This window comes from Cebidichthys violaceus, unplaced genomic scaffold, assembly GCF_023349555.1.
Source record: "Cebidichthys violaceus isolate CVI_PGR_0920_01 unplaced genomic scaffold, fCebVio1.0.p SCAF_15, whole genome shotgun sequence".
In the NCBI taxonomy this organism is placed as follows: Eukaryota; Metazoa; Chordata; class Actinopteri; order Perciformes; family Stichaeidae; genus Cebidichthys; species Cebidichthys violaceus.
In genome coordinates, this window is record NW_027176318.1 from 12,234,781 (window position 1) to 12,254,260 (window position 19,480).

At 45.8% G+C, this 19,480-nt stretch overlaps 1 protein-coding gene across 6 annotated transcripts in view; it reads left to right on the plus strand.

Moving 5' to 3' along the window:
• Positions 1–17,898, plus strand: part of jcada (junctional cadherin 5 associated a) — a 36,100-nt gene extending 18,202 nt beyond the window's left edge. For all 6 annotated transcript variants that reach the window (XM_068710102.1, XM_068710099.1, XM_068710101.1 and 3 more), the window contains 4 exons: positions 6,540–7,121; positions 9,399–10,340; positions 11,408–14,973; positions 15,605–17,898. In XM_068710102.1, coding sequence (XP_068566203.1) covers positions 6,748–7,121; positions 9,399–10,340; positions 11,408–14,973; positions 15,605–15,639 — 4,917 coding nt within the window. In that variant the 5' untranslated portion in view covers positions 6,540–6,747 and the 3' untranslated portion in view covers positions 15,640–17,898. The remainder of the gene's footprint in view (positions 1–6,539; positions 7,122–9,398; positions 10,341–11,407; positions 14,974–15,604) is intronic.
• The last annotated feature ends 1,582 nt before the right edge of the window (positions 17,899–19,480 follow it).

A 19,480-nucleotide genomic window follows, 5' to 3' on the forward strand; every position in this document is an offset into this window, starting at 1 on the left:
TGGGGGGGTGGTGTGGGGGGACGGGGAGCGTATTAAGAAGGGAAGCAGCTCATTAATTCCTTCCAGCAGCGGAGGAAAGGGTTGGTCAGCGAAAACTGGAGGGCCCCTCCACGGCTATGAAAATGAGTCATACCGGTTCAACTTTCAGGAGCGGTACAAACAGCCAGCGATAAGTGTGGGCCGGGCTGACTTCCTGCTGTTGCAGGCTAGACTTTCTCTTTCCAATAATCGTGTGTGTGTGTGTGTGTGTGTGTGTGTGTGTGTGTGTGTGTGTGTGTGTGTGCGTGCGTGCGTGCGATGGTTGTTGTAAGTTTGACAGATAATCTTTCTCTCTCAGTCCAGTCCCTGTCTGTCTTCGGTTTTATTTCTAGGTCAAGTGAATCAAGAATTTGTTCATTTATTTTCTGCCTTTGGGTAGCAGCCAAAGCCCTTGAAAGTCATCCGATGTTTGCCCGGCTACAGGGATCCCCTCGGAGGTGCTTGCCTGATGTCACGTGTGATGTCAGAGCAGAGGTGACGCAGGCAGGAGGAGGAAGGAGGCCGGCGGACGGAGCCAGCCAGCCGGCCACCAACGTGTGAAAGCCGCTGACATCTGCCAGTGTGCCTCTCTCAGAGTGAGAGCGCAGGGCAGAGAGTGTGATCCGCGCACTGGAGTGCAAGTTCTGGTGTAGATACCGTTATGTCCCAGCCGGACGATGCCGGTGCGTTAAAGTGTCCGCATCGGGACGTCCGTGTGTCAGTTGTATGATTAAGCCCTTGAGATAATCCAGACCGTTCATTTCCACGCATTTCAATTTTTCCACATTCACCATCCATCACGGCAACACTGTACTTCCGTTGCGTGGGAGAGCCTTTTATGATCCCACCTGTAATGTGCATCACAGTCCTCTGTCACCACAGTCCTGCCGTTGCCGCGTCCCGTCAGCTGCCTTTAGACATCATACTCTCGATGAGCTTAATCTGCCTTAATGAGGCACCGTCTCTCGCGTTGGTCAAATCCATCTATGTTGGGTTGTTTATTACCCTTTCCTTCTGTAATACTGTGCGAGAGGCATGCAGAGTCCATCTGATTAGCAGGAAGCCGGAGCGCGCTAACCCTTTGATCACTGTGTTTCTGGCTGATAAACCATTCCACTGTCATCTCTAGCGAGCCCCGGACCTTGACAGACACTAATTACCATGAAGCTAGTTTGGCGTGCTCAGAAACCGCATGGGTTGGGAGCAGTTCAGTGCAGGTGAAGCCCAGTGTGCTGCAGAACAGTGCCTCGGTGGATTAGCGTGACTAATAACCCCTCCTTTATGTTTTGTCTTTTGTTCCCCATATGAAATGATAATTTTTTTCAAATGTTGGCACGAGCTGCAGCGTTTTTTTTGGAGCAAATGCCCCGAATCTTCCCTCCACATGCGAGTGTTTTGGATGCATTCGGTTGGAGGAAATCTCATGACGTCAAATCGCTACATTTTTCAGCTGAACTGAGCTAAGCCCGCCGTACAATGGGGAAATGAGTCCATTGATATAAAAAACCTCTCAGTGTCTTGCTGGTTGCTGCGCAGCTTCGCCTCGTGCGTTAATGAGCGATCAGCTACACGCTCCAGTGCGTGAGCCAGTTGTTATTGAACATTTTCTTTGGATTGAAACAGTAACAAACGTTTGGCTGGACTACTTTTTGACAGTCTGAAAATGAATCACAACCAGACCACACTGTTTCAGTCCATGATGTGTTGGAATATGGTGGAATAGAAACCCCCCCCCCCCCCCCCCCCCTCCCCTTCCCCCTCCCCCTCCCCCTCCCTATCCCATCCTGCCTTTGATTTCGCTGCCAGCGGAGTCCGACTGTAATAAGTTTTGGACTGAAGCAGTGCAGCGGGAATATCTGAGCAGCCCACATGCTATTGTCTGAGGGCTGCCATTCACAAAAGCAAAACAACCGTTGCCATGGGATATACTCAACAGAATAATGTTAGTGGGTGTTTTTTTGGCTCGACCTTTTCCGCATGAGCTAATTGACTCGCAATGCGCTGCCTGTTTCTACTCTCTCTTCTACGAGGGCGTGAAGGCTGGAAGGAAGCACATGGACGAGCTGTGACGGATGGCGATGTCCTTCTGTTGTTGTTGTTGTTGTTGTTGTTGTTGTTGTTGTTGTTGTTGTTGTTGTTGTTACCCATCGCTTAAACAGATGTTCACTCGTCACTTCACAAACCCGTTCCAGAGATTTTCAACTTGAATTTGTCGTCATTGCTAATTTGGTCGTAACGGCCCTAAACTTTTTTCGGATTGATGTGACCCCAGCTGATGTGATTTATGTTGCTGAGCTACAGCCCACCTGACGTGGAGAGCGTTGTGCCTTTCTAGAGGTCAGCTGTTTATTACTCCGGTCCCAGCCAAAAAAACAGGCCTCACCAACTTCTCTCCGCGGGACAAACGGGAGCCCGCAGAGAGCCTGATTGGAAACATTTGCGACACCGTCGGCTGTCCTCCGTTAACCCCCCCCCCCCCCCCCCCCTCCCATCACAACAACGACTCACTTCCTCAGGAAGGGAGACGGCCCCTCCGCTGGACACGGTGATGTCACATAGATAAACAATCTGCAGAGCGTTGCTGTTCGCTGAATGCGATGGGCTGTCATCCCTGAGAAATCCCTTGTGCGTGCACAGTGCTAACAGATGCAGGCCACAGACTAGCCAAGTACACACCCACTCGGGTCAGTTGTTGTAGATCCGAGGAGACTGGGAACAATGTGGCGGAGAGGTGCGGCTCTGGTGGAATATTTTTAGGAAGCGGGCTGAACGCCTCTTTTCTTCCAGGCTCTGGCGTTTGAGAGTCCTTTTGTTGTGGTGTTTTTCGTGCCGGGGCCTGTTCCTTCTAGACTTGTTTTTGTCTGTAGTTTGTTACTTCTGGGAGGGATGTGCTATTTTAACACGTCTCACTGTGTTCTTTTGGACAACATTCATCACTGTTACTCAATTTGTTTTGACTACATCGCAGACCATCTTCTGTTTTTGTTCTTTTTTGCTTCTTATGCACTATATTGTCATCGACTGTCGTGGTTGCTCACAAGCTATAAAGTTTATTTACATAAACTGTAGCCCACCCCCGCAATCTGGACTATTTGCTAACACCCTCTTACTCTGCACTTCTGTTCTCCCCGAGGCCTGATCTCGGTCTCCATCCTGCATTGTCTGCCACCCATGCTGTCCCTCTGCTTCCCTTCCTCCCCACCTCCCCACCTCCCCACTATGCCCTCATCTCAGTTGGGCCATGAATAAGGAGCTGACACCAAACTGTCAACCTGCAAGCCGTCATGCCCCTGCAGCTTGCCGCTGGTGTAGCTGCCAGTAAGGGCACAGCCCCCCCCCCCCCCCCCCCCCCATGCAGCTAAAAAAAAATGCTTGTACCTTTTTTTAAACAAACAAGCCATGGCCTTGACTAAAGTTCACTTGACCCCAAAAGCGGCTGCCTTACATCTTTGGCTGCGTAGTAAATGTGACTGATGTTACGGTAATAGTGTTCAGTGGCTGATGAGAGGAAACGTGGAGGCTGGTGTGAGGGTCGCCTGTAGGGAAACGCCAGTCCTCTTGTGGTTCCTTTTTATTTTTAGCTCACTTTTCAGCACATGTTATCCTTAAACTCTATCATTAATTTCTCTGTTCGAATGAACCATGTCATTAAAATACAGCAGATATGCCCCCACCCCCCACCCCCGAATTTCCAAATCCAAGAGCCTGTAATGCCAGTCTCTTTCACACAAGACGGCATTGTAGCGAAACACAATGTTGTTGTGTTTAGGGGGATGAAAGCCGACCATTGTTGCATACCGTTGCTTCAATCCGAGGTTTTATTTGATATAAAATGGGTAATTCCGTTGCGTAACAGCATTAGCAGTATTTAAACAGGGCTTGCCATGGGAAGGAAGGAGCGGGGGGGGGGGGGGGGGGGGGGTTGTGGTGGAGGACTGAATGCAGGCAGGTCACTTTTCAGGAGGAAATCCTCGCTCTTACTGATGGTGGAGATAATCCTCATTTGGTGATGACACCAAGAGCAATTGCCTCAGATTAAGGGTTTAGCCAGATTAGAAAGCATATGGATGTGCAGATAAAACAGGTTAATGTGCAGCGATCATGACAAAAGTGAATTATCATATTAATGAACATAGCCCTTGACCCAAGGCTCACTTCGGCTAATTAAGCCTTTTGCCTGGTTGGACGGATAAACTTCCCCTGCAGGGAGAAGAGGGTGGTGATACCAATCTGAGTGATCTGGGTCTGATACGGGATTCTCTATCGCTGTGGGGACACCTGGTGCAGGTTCTTAATTTATAGCAGAGGAGAAAAGTGTTTCCAATTTCAGAGAAACATTCCTGTTAATCAAATGAGTTTGAATAATCCGTTATGACAAATGAGCACAAATATATATACCGCCATTTTGCCGACATTTACAGTATTTCAGAGCCACTATGTTATTGAACGTAGTCACTGGCCTGTTGCCCAGGAAGTTCAGCTACAGTTCATGAAATAACAGTCTGTGAAAAACTGTGCATGTCCCAGGTCTGCATGCTAGAAAATGAGCAAAACCAAACCCCCTCCCCCTTTCTTTGTGTGTGTCGTCATTGGTCACAAGAACCTCCCCGACCAAACTCAGAGCTAGCCTCTCCTTGAGGAGATTAGTCAAAACGCAAATGCAAAGAGTTCAACTCAACTAAAGTATTAACTGGGTAAGCGCCAAGAGTCAATCCTCCAAAACTAACAGGTTTAAGGTTTTAAATGAGAAAGATAATCGTATTAGCGAGCCAGATGTACAAAGAGAGCGGCGTTTCACGCTCTTGAATCCTGTTAATCACCTAGTAGGCTGTCCTAGGGTTCAGGTACGAGGAGGGAGGGAGGAGTCAGGACTCCTTTCAGAGATGGATTTTGTCATCTCTATGGGACTGTGGCTAAACAAATGCTAAGAAGCACAACAAATGCTGATCTGTTTGCAGCAGAATTAATTTCCGGCGAGGCTGCGTCGCCAGTCTGTCAAAACCGAAAGCAAGCAATCTGGCCGCGCCGCTAAACGATCATCGTGTGTGATTGACTTTTAAACTGTCTGTACAGCATTTGATTCTGGCAGCTAGTCTGGCGTCGTTGTTCCCGAATGCCATTTCTTATTAAGGACAGCCAGGTTGTTGGCAGTATGCTCCAGTGGAGAGTATTGAATGAGGGGGGGGCCGCTGCAGCATCTGTCCTGTTGACAAGGCAGCAAGCATGACTTCATCAAGGGCGTTACATCATGAGCAGATGCACCCTGGGTATCACCGATTCAATTCTTCATCCGTCCGTCATACTAATACTTACAGCGTAGTCATTTTCTGGGGGCAGAAAGCAAAAGTCATAATTCTCGTTTACCTTTTATAATCTTTGAAGATTATTAGGGTTTATTCAGTGTTGACAACTATTCCACCTTCAAGCCAAATTAAGACACTTTGAGCGGTGGTGTTTGTCAAGACCACAGATAGGGTTTCACCTATCGATTATTCATGAATTAATGCTTATTTTCTTGATTAATTGAGGTGTTGAGTGGTCTATAAAGTGCCAAGTACTAGTGAATAATGTCCATCCCGTCATTACATGGCTTGTTTTGTCCAACCAGTTCAAAACCTGAATGTATTCAGTCGGCTGTCATAAACCAAAATTCACATTTGAGGAGCAGGAAAACAGGAAATCGTGAAATCTTTTACAATTGTTTTTCGAGAATAATTGCTTCACGGATTAATTTTGCGTCGATCGGCAAATCATTTTTATCACACGCCGAAAAAGAAGGCACCGAGCATGCTGAATCCTTCCTTCCGATTCTGATATTCTGTAATTTTCAGAAATAAAGGTAGTAGTTTTGCAATATGCAAACCCGTATCCCAGACCGCCATTTATTTAGGGCATGCAGCTGAAAATATGTCCTCAATCCTTTTAGACTGTAACCAGAAAATACCTTTGAGATGAAGAAAAGATGTCGAGAGAGGGGATGCGGAAGTGAACGGAGAGGAACACAAACCCCCGGTTGCCTCATTGATGCAAAACATGAGCGGTGGTTGGCTGCTAACAGCTACCTTGCAGCCGCTGTATGGAAGTCTACAGGGAGCCCATTGTAAACAGTGACATTTCACCGCAGCACCAGCAGCTCTCTGAAACGCCTGTTGCCACTGATCATCATGCTATTTAGGGTTGTTTCTGAGGGCGTTTGTTTACCTGCCCGTCCTCATCGGTTCTGGACATAGATGGGTTTTGATGGGTCTCCGAGTGAGATGGAAAGAGGGTTGTTGCTAGGAGGACTGGAGAAGAGAGGAGGGAGGGGAAGGCGGGTGATCTTGGTTTTGTCGTGGCGGCTCAGAATTTGGGTTGGGGGGGGGGGGGGGGGGCTTTTTTTCATTTCGTCCTCACAACTGTCCTCATGGGTTGGGACCCTTGACAAAAAAACTGGACACGGGTAACGGGTATAATGGTTTTAGCGTCACCCTCTTTTCTCTGTCTCCTCATGTCGTCCCCTCTCTCTGATTCTTTTCTCCCAGTGATGGCCTCAGCTGCGCAGCTGTGTCGGTGATCCTGCCGCTGCATGTAGGGAAGAAGCAGAGACGCCTTGACAACCGACCTACCTTCCTCTCTCGCTCTCGCTCTCTCTCTCTCTCTCTCTCTCTCTCTTGCTCTCTCTCACTCAAAAAAAAAAAAAAAGGCAGAGAGAGAAAAAAAGAAAACACACCAGCATAAACAAATGCGACCATGTACAGCGTGGAGGACCTCCTCATCTCTCATGGATACAAGCTGCCCAAGCATACCACCTCCTCCTCCACCCCCACCCCAGCACCCGCGTCCTCGTCCCGCCAGGCTCCCTCGTCCTCACCGCCGTCCTACAGCAAACACCATGAAATCCTGGAGAACAGGCCCGGCCCCAGGACAGTGAACGGCTACGAAAGGGGGCCCGGGATGCCTTATGGGAACGGTGGCGGATCCAGGCAGCCCCAAGCGTACGGCAGCGGCTGTCCCAACAACAACAACAACGAACCCAGGGACAGAGGCCTGTCCAGGCGGGAGGGCGAGAACCGGTGCCAGATGGACACCCACTCCCTGGGAGAGTCGCTGACCTCAGACAGCGGGTAAGACAGAATGTGTGCTGCACCTCGACACCAGTGATGAGCGCCGGTCCGACCCTTTTGCACGCCCGATCCCGATCGACCGACGCGCGTCGTCGACCTTTATTGATAAATGACACAATCGTTCATTGTTATGATGCTTTGATGGAGCAGATTAATGAAAATATATATACGTCATCACAGAGTTTTGCATGTGGATTTTTGCATGGCCTCTTAAATGGAACTGCATAAGTTCCTCAGTCCCTTCTGCCATTTCAGTCTTTCTGTCTTTTCCCCTTGCGTTCAGCTCAGCTCTATTCCCTTCTCTCCTCCTCTTCCCAATCAAGTCTTGGGCAGGGGAGGAGGGATACTGTGTGCTGGAGTTTTAATCTGCCACATGGGACCTCGGAGTTGTAATCAAAGCAGCTTTTGGGCGATCCTATGTGCCCCGTTTGAGCATGCCCGATCCCACACACACAGCTTGCCAGGTTTGTCAGCCTACCCCCTTTCCCCCATTCTGCCCTCAAACACAACCAATCTGCCTTACCGACTTCCACTCTTTCACAAGTATTATACCTACTTACATAATGCATACCCCATCAATAATACAGGAGTCACATAGGGTGTATTTAAATATGTATATGGAGGATAGGCTATATTTAGCTCCGTCTGGCGTTATGCAATTGAAACCCTCTTGGGTAGGGACTGTATGATATTTCCGGAGATATCGCCCGGCTGCAGCCAATCTGTTTTTCCCTCAAAACAGGATTGTTTAATTTGTCTATTTGCACCAGTTCTGGGGGTAAGTGTGCTGTAACTGAGACAAAGTCAATACAGCTGTTCCCATGTCCACACACAAATTAGGCAGGCTTTTTCCTTACATTTTGTTTGGCTGACTCCCCCCCCCACCCCACCTAATCCCTTTTCGCCACCAGCCAGTGACAGATCATCTGAAAATAGTCGAATGACCTTGAATAGTGTCAGTGGTTGGTGTTTGTGTTTTATTTATTTTTTTTCCCTTTTCGCTTTTATTCTTTGAGACGAGTAATCCGCATTTTCATGTCGCCGCTCTGCCAGTGCTATCAGAGCATTCTGTTGGGAATGTGGGAATTGCTAAGACATATGTTCTGAGATTTCAGTCTGTTATTTGTTCATCCTTCTTTTTTTCCACTCATCCAAATCCCTTTTGCCTGGCAGCTTTAGTTTAGATAAGGAACAGGCCTATCTTGGCACTCCCATTAGGCAGTGCTACTTAGACCCAATTAGGCTAATGATGGTAACTCATCTTACATAAGATGCCCTCAAATTCAGCAGATTGGCATGGCTAGCCCCCCTTCCCCCAGCAAACGTCTCTGGCCAGTGATGATCATGGATGGAAATGTCAAGGACGCTCAGTGGCCTCGGCCTTGAGGGGGTGTACGCATGTGCTTGCGTCTTGTTTGCGTTGTCAGTCAGTCAGTCACTCCACAAATAGCCTGAGATGATCGGACTGTATGCAGACACCCATCGCATCTTGTTGTAGCCCATCAGGTCTGCCATCCAACATCCTTCCCAGAGATACAGCAGGAGCTTTCCTCGCACTAGTTTAGAGAAATGCCGCTCATTTCCTCAGATTAGGAGCTAAAGAAAAGTGCAATACAAGGACTGTCAATGAAACGTCCTCTAAATTGTTGATCTGTCTTGGAGGACATCCGGGACTAACAGCCACAGTGCATCATTGTGTAATGTGTTCATTATGCTCCATGGAAAATCTCAATTACCAGATGCTGCACTGCTACTCATGGACATCTGTCTCCATCTAGTGGGAAATGCTTTCTTTTTTTCTTTTTAATCTGTCCTCATTGTTAGTTGTTATTTGCCTCTTAACATGGGGACATGATTTGTTGGCCTGTGTTATTGCATCTCAGTGTTTTGATTATGGGATTGCTGTAATGTTTTTAAGTGCTCATAACTTTGCTGTGAGTATATTACCACGTTGCTTTGGCATATCTCTAAATCAGATATAAACCAAAGGAACTTAAAGGTTGGGTTATGCTTGAAAACAAACTAGTTTGTGCGAATTCATAGTGTTGAAAACAAAAAGGGGCAGAAAGTAATTGCTTGAAAAGGAAGTTCAAACCCTTCTTATCTCTGCATACCTGTCCAATTGCTGTGTAAACTGGGCTTGCTTGTCCAGATTGTAATAAAAACCCAGCTCTGACGTGGGAAAGGTGTAGAGGAAGTGGCTTCAGACACTATTCAACCATCCAACAAGCACTTTGATTGAAGCATAACAACGCCTTTGTTTGTGTTTCCTCGCAGGTTCTGTGATGGCACAAGAGGTCCTCAGTCGCAGTCCAAGGATGTGTCCTACTGGAGGAGGAGAGGCCAGGACTTCACTGTGCTGCTGGACTATGCTGACCTCAGAGAGACTCACGGAGGAGGCCAGGGGGGTTACGGCAGGCCGGAGGGCTCTCAACAAGCAAGAGGCCAAGAATTGTCTGCAGAGGAGCGTCAGAGAGCAGCTCAGGAGAGGCAGCGCTGGGCAGCCCAGGCCCAGGCTCAGGTGCAGGCTCAGGCCCAGGTCCAGGCTCAGGCCCGCTCTATGGAGAGGGAAGCAGCTCTCCATCACTGGAGGATGGCGAGTGAGAGGAAGTGCCAGAGCTTGGGGACAGATGAGTGGCGTCCAGCCGTGAGCTTTAGCCGCCAGCTGTCACAGAGTGAGGGTGAGCGTTGGGCACAGGAGCAGCAGCGACTCCATGCCAGGACACCAGAGGGTATGGTAGTCCATCCGAGGGCCAAAGCCAAATCCCAGTCCCTGCCCAGGATGCTGCAGCCTGAAAGCCTGCAATATGTGGACATAGACTCATCCGGTCTGGAACTGTTCAGGCGGGTCAATGGCCACCCGCCATCACACCATGATCTTTACCGGTCGCCCCGCTGGCCGGAGAATGGCAGGCCGGCTAGCGCTAACCAACTCTCGATGACACCAAAGCCCCGCTTCACACGACCCCCCAGACCTCCCTCTTATGAGATGCACCAGCAGATCAGGGGAAGCTGTGAGATGTTGTCTGGTAGAGACTCGGTGATTCTCCAGGCCAGGGACAGAACCCCACTTCCAATATCAAGGACGGTTGACCCTCAGCTGGACTATTTTGCACAGGACTCTGGACCTCCAGGATACATCCCTCCCCCATCATATAAAAGAGTTCCTATTATGGCAGGGGGCCGCCGGGGGTATGGTGAAATTGCTGTTGACTACAGGTATATTTTTCTTTATCTTAATAAGTTAAACGTTTTTTCCCTTTCACATAAATTAGAAGTGCTTTTAAATTGAAAACAGAGGGGCAACTTTACAAAATAATTGCGCGGCTTTAGGAGCTGCCAAGCACAGCATTTTGGTCCTCCTGTGCTTTTTAAAAGTGTTTAAATTATGTAATGTGCAGAAATTTTCTCATGTCTATGCAAAAACAGTCAAGTTAACAAAGATCAGCACTGAGAGCCGCAAGCAGTTACAGTTAAATTAAAAGTGTCTTCAGAGAGTTGGAGGTATCTGAAGAGCATTTATAAGGGTTGTCACTCAAAGCTCATTTATTTTGGGATGCAGTGACAGTTCATGTAGTGTCAATGAATAAATAAAGCTCCCCTACATTACATTTCTGAAAATACATAAAATGAGAAAAACGAGAAAGAAATGAATGAAAAATCATGTTTAGAATATAAACAAATACACAAATGAGCCCCTACTGACAAGACCTCTCGCTCAGGCTGACTCTCGCCCCTCACCTCCGGCGCATTGGCCTCATGCGCATTTACACTTTGCCACGTCGATAATTCAAATCAGATGCAAAAAAAAAGAGCAAATTGCACTCAACGTTTTTGGCCGTGTTTGCGCTAAAATAACATTAGCACAATATCTTTGGTGAATTGGACCGTATGACGGGGCAGGCAGCTGTTGCATAATTCATGGTGCTATCAGTGGCTGCAATCCATTCTTTATGAATTTTCCCCCTGAGTGTGTATGGTCGGACTTCTTCAAGAGGCTGTAACGCTCTGTAGTGTAAACATGAGACTAAAATATATCTTGAATGTGTCCAGATCATTATTTGTTCTCTGGTTATATTCATTGATATTTAGAAATGTCTGTTCAGTGCAACAAAGGTACTTTTATATTGTATTCTAAAATTGAGTGACTAGTAGTTTTTAGCATGCTAAACAGATACCAAATACTTGAATCGTTTTTGAACACTTTTCACACTTTGTATTCATTTTTGGCTTGTTGAAGTTATTGTTGCAAAGATAAAGTGCAGCTGTGTTGTTTTTACTTTTAGGTACAGAGGGGACGTGTACCAGCAGATACACGTGGCTCCAGATGGATCTCACTGGTTCACCAGACATCCAGCTGGTTCCTGGCCTGATCCCCATAGAGAAAGGAGCATGAAGCAGCTTTACCCTGTGTATACTACCCAGGAGCGTCCCGGTGGAGGGATCCAATACATCCCCTTTGATGACCCCCGTATCCGCCATATTTCCTCAGCCCTGGGTGGCAACTCCCTGACGGATGCTGACAAGATCCGGCACATCCGTAATGAGCTTCCCAGTGTCACAGTGTCGGAGCCTGCATCCAGTGACAGTGCCTTTTTGCCCCCGCCATTGGGGCCTTTCATCGCTGCCAAACTGGCCGATGATGCTAACCAGACGTCTTCTAGCGACTTCGACAATGACAATAACAGGTGGCACAGTGATTTGCACAAAAAGGCTATCGATAACTTCCCAGCAACTGACCAAAACTGCAACAGATATCCCAAAAACCAACGTCCTCCTTCATCTCCCTCTTCAGCCTTCCAGGCCCCGTTAACAAGAAGTTGTTCTCGTCAGGGGTCCAGCTCAGATCAGGTCTTTGCAGAAACCATCACCCAAGTGAAGAAAATTGTCCCAGATTCAGGGCCAGAGAACACTAAAAGAAGAGTGAGTGAGACCATCTTCTGCCTTGTGTCTGTCCCTGTTCACACACCAATCAACATTAGCAAAGACTTAGCGGCAGATCAGAACAACAATGAGACAATACCAAGCCTGACTGTCACCAACACAGAGACTTTTGCTGTGGGCCTCAAAGAGAGCCCCAACGTGCGGAGCAAGTCGGTGAATGAGATGCTCATTAAACCCCATTACTCTCACTTTCACACCAGCAGCACATCCTCAATGAGGAACTACAAGAGGGCTCCTCTAAGGAAGGAGATAATAGATGCCTGGGCACTTCAAGCCAGGGAAGACAAAGAGTTGTGCTATGCCGGGTCCTGGCCTGGAAACCAGTACCGTAACCAGGAAACCCAGACTGGCTCACCTTTGACATTGGTGAAAAGTCCAGAACCCCAGAGTCCTCCTGGGGGACAAGAGCCTGTTCAATCTGTCTCAAATAAAACCACAGATATTGGTGTGGGGCCAGAAAGTAGCTCTTCTTATGGTTACCCCATGGCAGGCCAGAAAAACCTTCATCCCTCCAGCAACAGCGCATTCTCCCGTCTTAGCCTCAGCCCAACTCAAACGACATGCCTCCAACCGTCCCAACAAGACCCATCCCCCCCATCGAAGGCCTGGGATCAAGGAGAGCAGCCGTCGTCCCCCAAGAAGAGCAGCTCCAATCCCCCTGAGACTGCAGAGCAAGTGACCTTTGGTCAGTTTCTTTTAAAGCCAGTGAACCGTCGACCCTGTGATGCTATTGGAGAACTGGAGACCATTAATAAGGAGATGGAAGACACAATCAGCAAAAGACCCAATGTGGGTCAGTGCATTGACGATCTAGATGGGGCGAATAAGAGATTAGACCAATTTCAGTCAGGAGCACATTTCACTGCTGATCCAGAACCAGGCAGGGAAGCAATCAGTCTTCCACCAATGCACATAGAAAAACCTAACAATTTAAAAGTCAGATCTACGTCCTTAGCTTCTACGGCTGATCTGGACTCCATGGACATTAAGAGTGCTTTCTCCAGACCACAGGCCAACAACATACCATCAACAAATGAATTACCCATTCTCTCCAACCCAGGCCACAGAGACAGTTGCCTCCTGCCCTCACTAACCCCACACAATGAGCCAAACCGGCCCTATAGGCAGGACATCCCAGTCCCTCAAGAGTCCTTGCTGAGGGATGTAGGGTTAACTGTCTACACAGAGACTCCTGGTGGTCCTGGAGAGCCAATGCAGCGCTCACTTTCCGTCCCATCGCCACTCGATCATAATGGGTTTAGTCAGTCAGCGCAGCTCTCATGGGAGAGCAGGACAGTACTTGTTAAAAATAGTGGTAGCCCTGAGCACAATTCAAATATAGAGCTTCAAGCTGAGGTAGAGACTGAGAGAAAGCCTAAATCAGACAATGTTTCACCATTCAGGGGTGATGTGAATTTAAGAATCTATAGAACCAGGAGTGAAAGCAGCAGATCACCTCAGAAAGAGGGTTCACCACATATCACCAGGCTGACCAGGGGGGTTTCTTTTGTGTTAAAGGATGATGATGGCAATGGGAGATATGCCATCTCTGAGCCTCTGACCTACAAGAATGACTCGACCATGGCAGATAAGCACCTGGAGAACTTACTGAATCGAGAGAAAGCCAATTCTTTACCTGCCGAGGACCTCAGCAACCTGTATGAGGTCAAGTACGCTAAAGGTATCCCCGAGAATGAGACCATCGAGCAGAGGGCTGCCAGAATCCTGGGTATAGCTGTTCCAGTGGAGTCCTTGGCTGTGGCTGACAACCAGGACGACATGGATACCTATGTAGTTGAGAAACTACACAGTCGAGACGAAGAGACACAGCAGGTGATAGCAGAGTGTGAGCAAGTCAAAGATGAGTCCCTGATTGTTCAGGGAGCAGAGACGGAGGAGGTCATGGGGACAGAATCAGGAGTAGACCACGAGGAAGGAGACAGACAAAAGCACAGCAGCAACCACAGTGACGGTGAAGACACTGAGATTCAGTCCCTGTTGGTACTTGACCTGCCCGAGTTCCCTCCTCATACGCTTCCCCTATCCCTCCCCGTCACCCCTGATGACAAGCTAGCACTCAGTATGTGCAGTGTGGAGAGGAGGGGGCGAGGTGGAGCATGCAAACTAATCGAATCCTTGCAAGATAAGCTAACCTCTTCCGCTGCCGCATCTGCTACATCTCTGGGCAGGTCAACCCCAGACAGAATGGCCCGTCTGAAAGAGCTGGACTCAGTGTCTCGAATAAGACGCCTTAGCCTCAAAGGTTCAGAGTCTGGAGGAGAAGTTGATTCTGAGGAGAGGGACGCTGACAGAGAGGAGAGTGAAGTTCAGGAAGTCACAAAGGAGGAAGTTGTGGAGCAACGAGAAGAAGAAAATGATACAAAACCAGAGGAAGGAGGGAAGGGGGAGGAGAACCCAGATGAGCATGAGACTGCACATGAAACACATGACAAGTTGGGAGATCCTAGAGAAGACTGTAAACCTAAAGAAGAAGCGAGTGAAGGGATATGTGAAGAAGAGCAAAGACGAGAAGAGGAGGCGGTAGACATGAATGTTGAGATTGCACTAAAAGCTGGGAATGAAGAGAGTAAAGAAGTAGATGTTGACTTAAAAAAGGGAGCGTCAAACGGAGAGGTGGAGCTCAAAATTGTGGAGCATGACAAAGAAAAGCCTTTGGAGGCAGTGAGAGACGGACAGAATACAGCCGAGGTCAGTAGAGGGGAGGCAACTCGACAAGCTGAGGGACAAAAATTGCCCAAACCAAAGCAGCGCACCAAGCTGCAGAAACCTCCCCTTCTTCCTAAACCACGCAGTGTTCCCAAGAGAGAAATAACGCTGCCTCTCAGCTTCAGCACTGGGACCTGTGGCCCCTCGAATATGGAGGATGAGGAGATGCTCTCTGTATCAGGTGGGTACGAAGGAACTAAGAGATTAACCATTTCTTTTACTTTGCCTTCAAAGTGAAGCAGAATCACGTAGTATAATGTATGGGTATTCGCTATGTAAACATGGGTATACTACGGGTGTATTGTTCTGTACACAGAAACAACGTCGGTCAGTCCTGGGAGAGGGGTCCCTCATCAGTTGCTCTACCTGAGGTTGCTGCCATTTTTCCTCCAGTTAAAGTGTGATCTAGTGTTAAAGGGATAGCTCTACATTCCTGATCATTTTCAAGAATGTTGACAAAGTTACAGCTTACATTCAGTGTTTGGAGGCTTTCACATCAGGGACCCGGGCCCAGATCCAAGCACACTTGACCCCAAAGCTTGTTTGATTAGTGTGAGCAGTGTGTACTGTACTAACTGTGGGCGGGTCTACTTGAAGAAGTGGCCTCAAATACTGTTCATATGTACTCGGTACGGTGCGCATCAGGTGTGAAAAGCAACATTGCTAAAAAGCAGCTGGAAGCTGAATTGAGGTCTAACAAACGAAGAACTTCAGGGTACCTTTAATGTCCACCTTTTTAAGGGCCTATAATATCGTTCTGCCTCGTTTTGATTGTGTTGTCTCATCTTTTCTTTCTTCTCTTTTCTAATCAGACTCCTACGACCCCAGTCAAGTCGAGAGAGTGTGACCTCTGACACTGCCTTCGCCACTGCGGAAATCTGTCTTTCTCAAGTTAACAGCTTTTTCCAACAACAAAGGCTTTCATCTCACCTCGCGGCTCAGTCAGCCGTGACCCCCTCCAATATTGTTACGCATTACTTCTCACAGAACTGACTGTCCTGGTGCTGCGAGAGCATTTCTACAGCCAAATAAAGGCACCGCCGGTGCCAATTCTCCAGGCCTTTTCAACCCCGGCGTCCTCGTCCTCGTCCTTCCATTCTCTCCAAAAGTTTATTTGCTCAAGCAAGTTGACTTCCTCCTTTTGAAATTGTCCCACGTATTTTGCTTTTGGAAAAATGCATGTCATTATTCCCGTCTGCACTTGGGCTCCTTCTCGAGCTCGGGTGTTGAAAAATGAATGTAAAAGTGCTTCTGCTCAACAAACAAAAGAAATGTAACAGGAAAAAAACAAAACAAGAAGGCAACAGTATTGCATTACAATCAGTATTAACCTACACCAAATGTAAATAAGAAAGAGTTATAAGATTTTATTAAGAATATAAAAATCAATTTAAGTCATTTAATTGCTGAAAAATGTATATTTTCTTATCTATGTTAAGAAAAGACTAGATTTTTGGAAGTGTAGTCTTTGGGTGTATTACTAATAATGAAACCCCCTGTTCTTTATTCTTATACTTGTGTGATAGAGAATGTACTCAAAGAGCATTGCAATGAGAAACACTGTGGTCCTTGAATAGTTTCACATAAGAGCAATATAGTCGTTGTATTTGGGACATTTGTGACATGATTTGAGCAGCAAGGCGCTGATCTCATTTAAACGTCTGCTTCAAAGCGCTACCTTTTGGTACAAGTATTAGGTTTGCACTGCTGAGATTATTGGCTTCATGTTCACAGTGAGCACCTGATAATCTCTTCAAATACTCAGAGATTACACTCATCCCGTTCTCCGGCACCGTCAGTCTCCGCATCAGCAATCGACGTTGTGCGTCAGAAACGTCTGATTTTAGAGTTATTTTTGTTCGTCCTCATACTGTTGAAGAAGAAAATCTATATTTTGTGGCAATAGCAGAAGTCTATATTTAACCGTGGAGTTTCCCTTTGTTCACAGTGATTTCAGAAGTGCTTTTGTTTTTGCGCAGGAAATAATAGATGTAGCTATATTGATCGCAGTGTGCCTTGTACACACTGTTTCTGTGGAGAACTTCATTTGTGTGTAACACATCCAGTGTTGTCGGTTTACCGATCCTGATTCAAACTGGACATCAGTGATTCATTTTACTTTGGAGAAAGACATTTGGAGTTGTTTTGGCAATAATCATGATAATAATAGTATTTAAGCCGAAGAAGCTTAATATTGATGCTGTACAGAATATTGCTGTTGGAATACTAATCACATAATCACAATATCTGAACATGTTCAATACTTTCATGTTGACATATCAGTGCTTTTGTGTGTTGTGGGCATAACTGGCAATTGGTTTACACTCACTTCACTTACGGGGTAGCAATACAAGAAATTTAAAAACATACCAAACCAAACTTTATGCTATGCATTGGACATCTACATTTACTGGGTGTAATACCAAAATTCAAAGCTAAAACTGCAACTTCTGGTTCTGCTTGTTTGACCCTGTCACTCTTTGATCCAGTATTTGATGTTGGACGTGTTGGATCTGGTCGTAGACGTGCATAGAAGTAGCTCTGACTGGAGTTCATCAGTGGATACTCAGTGCGAGGTTTTGTCTTTGTCCTGTTGCCAACCCAGTCTCTGTGTTCCAGGTAACGTGTTATGACCGTTATTCTCGTAGGTCTTTTTGTACTACAAGTTCTTTGTAACATGATATAGACTATTGGTGCACATCTTGCTTTGATATTTTCTATTTTCATACAGAAGTATGTACAGCTTCTTTTGTATGCGCGTGGCATCCTTTTTTTTTTTTTCTTCTTTTTTTTTTTTGTGCATGAAATGCGTAAGAAGTCACAGAGAGGTGTATTTGCATATAATTGCATTTGGTACTATATAGTCTATCTAATAAACAACTGTTATATTTCATATAATGTATATTTTATTTTCAAAAAGTTATGCTACATATTTAAAACAGAACAAGGTATTTTTAGATTATTATGAAAAGGGAACTGTTTTTGAAGGCACAATATTTGTCTATTTAAAATGATCATTGACAGTGACGATGATCAGAAATAGAAACACGTGTGTGCTATTGTACAGTACTGCAGACTATTCATAAATAAAAGTCTTTGCATGAAACATTTTGTCTCCGTTTTTGTTACATTAATAAATATATATTATTTCATACAAGGACAAAGTTTTGACAGTTATGTGCACATTTTATAATAATAAGGTGATACGTATACATACTGTATATACATATGTATGTATATACAGTATGTATATGTATATATACTATATGTATGTGTGTGTATATATATGTTTAGACACAGAATGGGGTGGGTGCGTCCAAACAACACACCCATCCCATTAGATATAGTATTGTAAACTATAGTATAGTATAAATATACAACATGGCTTTATATTTTAGCCTGTTAAATTACTAAATTGAAACATCTATACATAGGACTTATGGAAATTGTAATAAACTTGCATTGACACAGATATAGAAGAGTAGCTTGCTGCCCTCTTTTGGCCAAAAGTATTTTCACAGGGAAGGAAAAACACCAGTCGAGTCATTTTAGAGTTGTTTCTCAATATCAGTAAGGATATCCGTCAACATGAAATAACCCAGTCATTTCTATTTTATACTGGTAAAGTCAGACATATCTGTGAAAAGGGTCTTAATTTAAATATACAAGGGAATATAAACTTAATGGTGGCTGATGCCAAGTGGTCCGTTGTAGATGCAGTGCGTAAATTTAAAAAAAAGTACACACAGGTATTATTATACTGCAGTTAAATGTAAGGATAACTGTTGTAGTGTAAAAATAAAGCAGGTGTTTTGATGTCCTTTTTCTAAAAGAGTCATCAAAAGTTGTCTCTCGTGTGCTTTATCCCTTTGTAAAATGAATTCTGTAATCGTTGTGTGTAATCATCAAGTCTGCTCTGGGGCACATTTAAAGCTGCCAGCATATTATCGGTTGCATTGCCCCTCTAGAGGTATTGTAACAGGTAAAAAGGACTGGGTGGGATATGATCTGTCAAATGTAACCCTCATGAATTAAATCGAGTAATTTTGAGACATAAATAATCTTTCAGTGACACGGTAGGAGCTGTAATCACTCGGGTTGTAGGCCTATTACCTGTTCCTTTTAGAGTTCAGAGGAGTATATAATAATAAATAAATAATAAAACAGAAATGTACATCTTAAAATAAAGTACTGAATTTTAGAAAAATGAATTTAACTGAATCGCCCTGCAGCTTTAAATTCAGTTCATTCAGGTGTGAAGTGATGCCAACCAAAACAAACATGATATTATATATTTTTCTCATCTTCTAATAAGAGACATTTGTGTGCAGGAACTTTACCTGCGATTGTTGAAACCACTTGTTTGAGCTATATTACTGTCTGTTAACATCACTGTTGGAACAATGAATGTGTTTAACCGATGCCAGTTTCTTACACCTCATGAGGACATTCTAGTTGGTTGTATGTGTTACTAGCATCGTGAATCTCCCCGAGAACGTTTTCAATTTGAGATGTACTGTGGGACAGAGAGGCCAAGTGGACTGGTTATAGTGGGGCAGAGACTCTTGGGTGGACTGGTTATAGTGAGACAGAGACTCTTGAGTGGACTGGTTAAAGTGGGACTGAGACTCTTGAGTGGACTGGTTAAAGTGGGACTGAGAGGCCGAGTGGACTGGTTGTAGTGGGAC